The sequence below is a fragment of the Pomacea canaliculata genome, linkage group LG6, assembly GCF_003073045.1.
Source record: "Pomacea canaliculata isolate SZHN2017 linkage group LG6, ASM307304v1, whole genome shotgun sequence".
Taxonomy (NCBI): Eukaryota; Metazoa; Mollusca; class Gastropoda; order Architaenioglossa; family Ampullariidae; genus Pomacea; species Pomacea canaliculata.
The window spans coordinates 29416295-29426223 of record NC_037595.1 but is presented as its reverse complement, the minus strand read 5'-3'; the positions used below and the strand labels follow the sequence as shown (position 1 = coordinate 29426223).

At 44.8% G+C, this 9929-nt stretch overlaps 1 protein-coding gene across 16 annotated transcripts in view; it reads left to right on the top strand.

Moving 5' to 3' along the window:
* Window positions 1–401: 401 nt before the first annotated feature.
* LOC112567359 (CUGBP Elav-like family member 2) overlaps window positions 402–9929 on the top strand; it is a 113801-nt gene continuing 104273 nt past the window's right edge. For 4 of the 16 annotated variants that reach the window (XM_025244044.1, XM_025244049.1, XM_025244043.1 and 1 more), the window contains exon 1: window positions 842–1419. In XM_025244044.1, coding sequence (XP_025099829.1) covers window positions 1316–1419 — 104 coding nt within the window. In that variant the 5' untranslated portion in view covers window positions 842–1315. Of the gene's footprint in view, window positions 1420–9929 lie in introns of all 16 variants that reach the window. The other 12 variants (XM_025244054.1, XM_025244052.1, XM_025244048.1 and 9 more) reach the window with 9 other exon arrangements.

Sequence of the window (9929 nt, the reverse complement as noted above, 5' to 3'; positions counted from 1 at the left end):
CCCCTACTTCACGCACGTCATCTGCAATCAGGGAATCCGTGCTGTGCAGCTGACGGACCGAGCATCTCTTCTCTTCATTTCATCTGTCAGCGATGAGAGAAACCGTAAAACAGCCGCAGATGCAAACCTCGTTGGCATCAAAATTAATAAGACCTCATAATGTGTGATAGCGGCTTGTCTGCGTGACAGCAGTGCCGGACCACTATCTCTCTTTCTCTCGGTTGCTGCTCCGCCCCACGCAAAGCTCGGGTGGCTGCTGCTGCTGCTGCTGCGGCGGCGGCTCTGTTGTGCTGCACGTCATGTCCGGGAGACTCTTCTGCGTCTCATCGATGCAGTGAGTTGGTATCGTCCGCGTTACAGCTGGTCACATCGTGCGGCACGCGTGCGGCAGCTGAGGCAAGACGAGGAGAGGAGGGGTGGGGAAGTATCTTGCAGCAAGCACGTGTGTTTGTGTGTATGTGTGTTTGTGTGAGTGTGTGTAAGTGTGTGCATCGTCCATCCCGTGCGTGCGTGTTGATGCAATCACATCGTGTGATATACGGTGGTGGTGTCACTTAGCCGCTTGCGGTGCTGCGGCGGAAAGACGTAATACTACACGAGAGTTGGCGAGGGCTGGACACGCTGTACAGCACAGCACTGCGGCGAGAAGGAGGGTGGGACGAACGAACGCCTACCTGTTCCCTTGACGACCTCTAACGGGACTGCAGAAGTTCTTTCAACGCTCGCAGTAACTTCGCCGCCCCTACAGCAACTCAGCATCTCTCCGTCGGCCACCTTCATTTTCTTCATTTCCATTCTCTTTTGGATTTGCACGCACGGTGGAATCATACCCCAGAACAAAAACTGAAAGAAGGTAAAATAAAACTGGAAAATCCTGGGAAACAAAGCAGTGTCTTTGCTGTGACTGTCGGCTACAAAGAGTTGCCGAGGCGTTGGACACGAATCTGTGTCACTCGATGCTATAAAAGGTGGGAGACAGCGAGCAGCACTACGCTTCGCTGCAAGCACGCGGCAACTACAGACGCCAGAAAAATCTTGGACTGTATCTTGGCTTGCCTCGTATCTGCTCTCTGCCAGGGACTGACCCCTCACGTAGCGACTACAGGGCAGGTGTGTGTGGTGCGAGCGGGGGAGATACCTGCGCCCCAGGTGAGAGCGAGGGTGAGCGTTGCCGGATCGCCAGGTGAGGAGTAGCTGCGGACAGGTGCGACAGTGCAGGTCACACAGGCGGGTGTCTTGGTGCGGCCTGGAGACAGGTGTGGTGGAGAGAGTCGCAAGTGGTTCGTGGAGCAGGGGGGATGTACCGGGAACTGGCATGAGGCGAGGTCAGCGCAAGCAGCAGGGGAGAGGAGGCCTGCAGTTTCTGGCACCGGTCATCACCATACAGACTCTGCTGAAAGATCTTCTGAAGCTTCAGAGGTGAGTGACACACGCAGTTTTCCTTTTTGTCGGTCTGCGCATCGTCCTGATTTTTATCTCTCTGGAGGTCATGATGGCAGCCACCGGAAGAATGTCATTGCTGTCTGTATTGTTCGCGCTGGTTGTGGATTTTTTCGGTCAGGTTTTAACCTTTGATGATATAGTTTCTTTCGCTCTCTCACCTGGTTTCTTTAACGCACACGTTTTCTGACAACATACATCACGACCACAAGCGCGCGTGCACACAGACACTTTACCCTCTCTATTTCCCTCTCTCTCTCATACACACACTTTCACCTCTCTATTATTCTCTCTCTCTCTCTCCCACACACACTCAAACACAACCAAATATACACTCTGTCTTACCATTTTCTTAGTAAACATTTTTTCACGCACTCGCGCACAAACACTCTCTTCCCGTTTATATAAGCACACACACCATCTCTCTCACACACACACTTAACTGTTTTCTTTTTAACTTTCTCTCACGTTCTCTCTTGCACAGACATTCTCTCACAAACATACTTGCTATCCAATATACACTTTCTCTGTCACATACTTTCTCACGCACTCGTTCTCACACATACACAGGTACACTTTCTCCTTCACTCTCTCTCTCTCACACACATATACATGTTTATGTCTAAAACAAAGTCACTGCCTCTCTCTCTTATCACATAGAGCTAAATGCACAGAGGATTAACAATGAGACAAATGTCGGATGTTTACCATTATCTTATCAGCAGACTTCGCTAGAGATTTTGTGACAATGGATGTGACTCGTCATGAAAATACCAAAAATACTTTCAAGATATCAGTGGAGATCGAAAGATGTCAGACGAGAGAGAGATGTGAGAAAAAGGAGAGAGTAGAAAGAAAAAAAATAAAAGTGGGGATAGAAAGTCAAGCTGACCTGCAGGTGTGCCAGAGCAAGTCCTTCTTTAACAAATTATTGGCTTCTGGCACCAAAGTGATGATTTCACTACATTGGAATCTCCACCTGCATCAGGCTTCCGGTGTGTCCTCTTCCTTCCGCTCACTCCTCTGACACAAGTTTGTCTAACTTACTCTGATGTTGAAAACTGAGCCTAACAGACCGTGATGACTGTCAGCAACTGAGCCAGTAGACCATGATGAGACAGAGAGCAACTTGATAGCAAACTGTGATGAGTGTCAGTGTGAGCCTAGTGTAATGTGAGGGTGAGCCTGTCAAAGTTTCACACACCCCCAACCACACACACCAGTCTTTGGATGCTAGTCTTGTAACCTGACACAAGGAAACAAGAGGAACTGAAGAAAAACACTAATATAGCTTTCTAGCTTTAGTTCCCCATCTTTGGGATTCTCATCTCTGACAGGTTAGGATTGGTTCCCGGAAATTGAAGCTCAGCGCAGGGAAACACGTTTGGACTTTGGAAGGGAAAGATTTATGTTAACGCACCACATACACCCATCTCACACTTCGGCTTCATTTCATTGTTCATCATGTATGAGAGACAGAGACCTTCTGAACTTGAAAGTCTTGGAAGAGGTTGCTGTTTGTAAACTTTTTTTTTTTAACAGACAGCATTGTTTTGCAGTTTGCAGAGGATAGAATGGACCTAACACTAACCTGACAACCCTGTCCATTAATTGTAAAAAAAATTAAGTCAAGCATATAATCTAATATTTTTGTTAACTGCTAGTTTTGTTTGCAAATTCGTAAATACAGCCACATACAGCTCTTAATTGGCCTTGACTAATTTGACTAGCTACGATGTTGCCAACAGAGCTCGGAGAGTGGAACTGGGGTGGGCGCGGGGTGGGCGGGTGTGTTTTCCTTCTTGCGCCGAGGAAAAGAAGCCATCAAGCAATACTTGCACGAAAAAAAAAGGCCATTACGATTATTACCGTTATTACCGGCGTTCAGCAGGTAATGCGAGGGAGGGAGCAGCAGGGCACGAGTGGTTAGGCGGTGCAAACAGGGCATGCTGGGAACAAGCGATCTCTTCTGGAGGCAAGTCAAAGTTTGACTGGTGCTGTTCAAAAGCGGGTGACGACAATGTGGACAGCCAAGCGAGAAAAATCTTCTCCAGGGCCTCACAACTTATGATGAGAGCAAAGTGACTATAGCTGGATGTCAGCAGACAGTTTAAATAATTACAAAATAGTAGCAGTCAGCTTAATTAATCCCACTTTATGAGCATTTAACCATTGTCTTACGCGTGAACCACTCCTGTAGGGTTAGCCCCACCCTGTGTAGCTGGACTCCAGCTGTTTCTCTTACTCAGCGATAAAACAACATCGGAGGGAAAAGCCTATCCTCCGATCTGCGGAATTCGCCCCACGCCTGAGTGCGGTGATAATCTGACCGACGACAACGCCGGAAGTGACATGGCGACCCTTGACCGCCATCTTGGCCCTAATTGCTCACGCACTATTTCTGCTTTCCTCAACAGTTTTGCGGGCAGAAATTTCAAAGGCGAGACAAAAGTAACCCACTGATTAATTCTTATCTCGCCATGACATTTCAATGACAAAATCTTCAACAAAAATATATTTGATCGTTTTCTTGATGATTTCGAAAACATGGCACGCCTGTTATCTCCACGACTAATGGACAAACTTCAAAGGGCTTGATTACAAGATCCCCAGACTGTGCCACCAGTTATCTTCCCGACCTCACCCCAAACATACCTGTGAGAGTCTGTGTGTGAAATGAAAATTAATAAATTTAAAACACAGTGTTCTAGACTTGCAACCATCACTACCTAAAACAATAGAAGCATTATCGTTGTTCAGCACATATTTCTAAAATAATGTTGGTCGAGGGAATGTTCCTCGTTTTCATCGTCATCGATTCGTTTTTCGTTCACTTTTTCCTCAGTTCCACTTAGCAATGTATTCCCATTACATTCGTGCCTGCGCATCCACTTTTTTCCCATGTCCTCTCCCACCCTTACCTCTTCCCCTGTTTTCTAATTACTCACTCATTTCCTGTCTTCCATTGTTCTAATTCTTGAGAATTTTTGTATTGATCCTCTTACGCTCGGTTAATTATCGGGAGTATGCAAAACCAGAGCGGGGCGGGGAGTTCGAGAAAGTAGCAAAGGGCGTGAAAAGACAAACAAAAAAAGGAAAAACAATGAGACTGATGTTAGAGACAATGAATTTCTTTAAGAGCTACATAAATAATAGAAATATATTGATGCAGTCGAACATACAGAGGTGACTATCCACACACACACACATGTCCTTTTTCCTTCAAAAAAAAAGTACATCATAAGCCGGTTCGTTGAGTGCTACTGGTCTAAAGAATACTTGATGGTCGTCATGGAAACAACTGACCTGGAGATAATGTTCGGAGGTTTTGTTTTGTTTATTGAATGGCGAAGCAGAGTTTGTACAAAATACACTATATGAATGAATTTCTCCCCTCTTCTCTCTAGACTCCTTCTAAACATCGCCATGGACATGAGGTGGTCACACCCCGGACACACCATTGTATCCAAAGGGCTGAATCCAAAGGGAGCCCTGGCATCTATGATGATTATGTGCATCTGTAGACATTCCTTGTCGAAGTTTTTACTTCTTTCTGATTGGATAAAGCAATTTGAGGATACTTCTCTAACAGCGTGACATAATAATAAAACATACTGAAAATATTTAATACACCTCCGACAAGTTTGAGACATTGAATTCCCTCTACAAATAGGCGCAGTCATCTGTTTCTGGACACAGCGCACGTGGTGGTTAGTTAAACAGATTGTTTGTGTACCTGCTTCGTTGAACTTCAACCTTTTGTTTTTAATCCTAGATTTTGGTAAAAACTTTTTGTATGTTCTTTAAACTAGTATCGTGTATACATATTTCTATTTCTGGATGAATTCCTATATTCTTCTATCGTTATCTCGTGTATTTTCCCCTTTCTGCACTTACATCTGCTCACTCCTATGATGACCCCGAGGTCAGCATCAGTCCGAGGACATTTGTAACAACAGGTTAAATGTAACTTTTACAATGTTGTTCGAAACGAAAGCAATTGATTTGGTGATAAAAAGTGACTGAGACCGACTTTCATGGGTCCCTAGCCGCTGAAAGGTGTGATTAAGTAAGATTACTGCCCTGCCTCGGGCCTCAATCCCACTGATTCCTCCATTTCTCCCTTCCTCATTCTGTCTGTCTATCTGTCTATGAAAAGGCAGTCATAAGTAAGGATTTGATGTGGTTAACTCGGGGCTGATGTTTAAAGGCGTCTGCTTCTCCTTTCTCTCCTCGGATGTTGTTCCCCTGCCACCTCCTCTCTCCCAGCATTTCCCTCCCTTGTCTCTGGAGTTGTGGCCCTGACGACCGCAGGCGGCGCTTTCCTCCGCAGCAGCGGACTCTTCCGGAGATGATCCGGTTGATTATGTCTGCAACAAACAACTTCATATTCCGGGTGTGACTAAGAGTGTGAGGTCTTCATGTCACGGTTATTACACCAGAGAAAGGACAGAAAGATGCCCACGGCCCCCAATGACAAGCCAACCTCTCTAAAGGTCCAATTTACTGTCGAGGAAATAGAACAGTCAATAAAATCTTTTTAAAACACGATTAGCTCGAGGACCATCTCACAATCTTTGAAATACTCAAAAATGATACCTGAGTACGAAAATGTTAATCCCCATTAAAAATAAAAGTCTAGAAAGTGAAATCTTCTGGTATGGATGGAAAATGGAAATGTCTTTCTATTTCTATGCCAGGGAAAGCTACAACAGAAATTACAGGCCTCAGATCCAACTGTTTTATACTATCCTAAATACTAGTCTAGAATATCGAAACAATATGACATGGAGGATCTAGAAACCACCCTGGGGTGGCTTAGCAGGCCTCCTGGAGTCAATGAGCAAAGAACTACCGGAAGAGGACATCATCAACATTAAAAAATACCTTCGGCATCACAGAACAACTTTTTCTTCACTCTTTCCATCCCCCTCATTATATTCCCTACTTCTTTATCCCCTACAGTGCAAAATCGTCTTTGGGTGGAAGCAATTTTACCTCAACTTAACTACCAGGTTATTACGTCTGCTGTGATCAGTTATTATCTCTGATTTCATCGCGGTTACTACATCCGCTGTGATCATGGCTACTACACATCCTGTGATCAAACTCATTACACATGTTGAACTGAGAGATTTTACCCCCGATGGGGCCACTGTCACTGGGCTTGTTATTAAACTCCACACATCAGGCACGGAGTTCAATGACATCCATTTTCTCACCCTGCGTCCTGACAGATGTAATAACGGACTGTCGATATTTAGCTATTCTGACATCCATTTTATTATTTTTAATCTTTCTCCTAAACTAACATCAAGCTCAGATAATAAGAATATCATATAGTGAATGTGTGAGTTTACTCGTGTAAGACACATTTTATTTTTACATGAGATGAGCATGTCTGTAATGAGGAAGCTGTGTGTGTGGTGGGTGGAGTGAGGAAAGAAGAAGAAAAGATAGAACAAGCAAGCTCAGACCACTTGTTTTTTTCCAGTAGTGTGCACAAAAGGAGGGATTTGAGTGATCGCATATTGTGTGTGGTGTCCAGTCTGTCAAGAGCTGCCCAGGTCGTGGAACTTGATTCCTGAAGCCGGTGCTTCCTGTCCTGTAGGCCGCCATTTGTCTCCCCCAGCCACCCGTTACTGACGTCATTGGCTTAGCAAGCATGACACTGGCACAAATATTGTGGGGTGCATGCAGGGTTTTTCTCTTACTCGACATCTTTTGGTGTTGGATTTTAAAGGATTTAAATCATTCTCCATCTTTCAACCCTCTTTCTTGTGTAGCGAGTGTGATCATTCCATTGTTAGAGCGTGGAATGAATAATGATGCGGAGTGAAACCCACCACCACCCTCGGTGTGTTTGGTGAGTAGGAGAGAGAGAATGTGTGAGCATGTCATTCACAATCACCTTTCTTTCAAGCTCCTCGTTTTGTTTGTTTGTTTGTTTGTTTGTTTGTTTGTTTGTTTGTTTGTTTGTTTGTTTGGGGTTGTTTTTTTGTTTTTTGGTGGTTGTTGTTTTGTTTTTTGTACTTTTTTTGTTGCTTTTTTGTGGGTTTTTTTTCTTGGTTTTTCTTGTTTTGTTGTTGCTGTTGTTTTGTTTTGTTTTGTTTTTTGTTTGTTTGTCACTCAAAATTTTGCGCTACACAACGAACAAAATTTCTTTCGATATATCCTAAAAAACTAAAAATATAAAATGGCACAAAATGGGTCCAACGGTAACCCTAGGGACTTTGACATTATTAATGATGGTGTACTGTAGTGTGAAAACCCTTCTCTGTCATATTTTAGAATGTCACGCGTTTCTGGGCCTGAACGGTTCTAGAGATCGAGACTTGCCTTCCGCCCCCTTCTACCATTTTTATGCAGACAGATAATTAAGCACATTTATTTCTGGGGAACTGTTCACGGATAATCCGTGTATATAAATCTGTGAAGCTGATCACAGTGTTCACTTGTTCGTGGCGTAAGATGTATTGTCCAGCACCTGGACACAACGAGTATATTGAGCAGGTGAGAAACAGTTTCTTGGCAAAGCTAGAACAGGTGAGAATGGAGACACCACCAAACTAGGCTTCCTACATACATTCATCTTACCCCCGACTTCATTGTTCACGGACTTGAAGTAAGATCGATTCTCATTCATTTAATTACATTCAATATTTTTGTGATCCGATATTGCTTTAATGTCAACAGAGTAAAAATATATTATGGATGAATGCATCAGTGTCTTCTCGTTCATTGTCCTGAATTTCTGTACTTTCTGGTCACGGTATTCTTAGTTATGGATTTCTTGTTTGTATCCTGTGTAGACTAATTAATTCTTAATTAGAGATATCTCCAGTAGCACCAGATGGCCATCTCGTCTTTCATTCATTCACTGAAGAGCATCTTCACTATTTGTGTGCTGTTTTCTTTTACTCTTTTCACCCTAACCCTAACCCTAACACACACACACTTTATGTTTTCACTTCTTGGAGAGGAGGGTAGGTGGGTGTCTGTTATCAAGAAGAGTTGGGTGGGTAGGCTTAATTTTCATTAACCCTAGTTTGACCCAAACACTCGCGAGAATTAATACACCAGCTTCATCAAGCATCATAAACACCTTCCCGTCATACCTGATTTTTTTTTTTCATCGTTCGAGGCTCATCGATCGTCGTCACCCTGATAACCGAAATTTCATCCACACGTCGAACTAGCAAAAGGCAATTTCTAATCGACCCCACCCCACCTCACCCCCACATGTGAAGCAGGCCAGACCCCCGATAATCGCCCCGACCATCATCTGATCAGAAATAGCCATGCTGCTATGGTCGCGAGCCCGACTACGTCTAAAGCCAGCAGCAGCAGCAGCACCACCACCACCACCACCACCAGCAGCGGCCATCCCGTCCTTTCACTGCTACCGGGTGCAGCGTCTGGCTCTCCGCCGATCGACCTTTGATCGTAGCCGGCGGGTCCAGCGCTGGCGGCACCCGTGTAATTAAGGGGCAGATCATAAGCAGCGGCACGCGAAGGGAAACTTCATCACTGGTTATAGGGCTGATCACGTTAGCCACAAACTAAATGGCCGCAGCACCAAGCGGAACACTTGACTTTTGCGGTCTGGCTGCAAAAGCCTGCGCTGGAGGAGAAGGAGGGAGGGAAGGAGAATGGAGGAAGAGGGTGGGTTGAGAGTAGAATGGGTGGGAAAGGGTGAGAGTGGAGAAGGGAGAGGAAGGGAGGAAGAAGCGAGCTGGCGGCCAGCTGGACGTGGATGTGGATGGAGAATCGATACAGACCCCTGACTCCGCCATGATCTCGACAACTACCGCTGCCAGCCCATGTGCCAGACTTTTGGCCCGAGTTGAGAAATAAGGGTTTGAGGGAAGTAAGTGTGTGGGGGAGTGGGGGAGTGGGTGCTGGGAGTGTGACTTTATCTCCTGGCTTTTTGACTTCTTGGAGAATATTCTACAACTCGGCGATCTCTGCATGCTTTCCCGCCCCCTACCCGTGTTTCTTCCTGCTCACCACCCGCCACCGACATTTCTTTTGGGGTTTTTTTTCCCCTGTTCGTGTCTTTTGCGGATCTTCTCAATTTCTGCGCTTACCTTCTCGTGCTGCTTATCCTGCCAATCTTCCTCTTGCCTCTTTCAATTTCATCTTCTCATAATTTGCCAGCCGCTGACATGGAGTCTTGTGCTTCTCTATGTTGGTGGCAAGATTGTTCTTGCTGTCCCACCCGGCTATGTAACTCGACTCCCACCTCCATTACACTTGTGCACCCTGCTGAAGTCAAGCGGGGTGGAAGATGAGTATCTTCGCATGGTCTATCAATTTCTAAATATAAATTAAATATATATTTCCTAATGGAGTTGAGATGTTTTGAAATGTGTGATTTTAAATAGTGTATTTTCTTAAACACAGGTTATGTTTTGAGCTTTCTGAAATTGTTAGTTATGATGTTTGAAGAATTTGAAATACACTTTCATAGGATTTGTTTTGATATT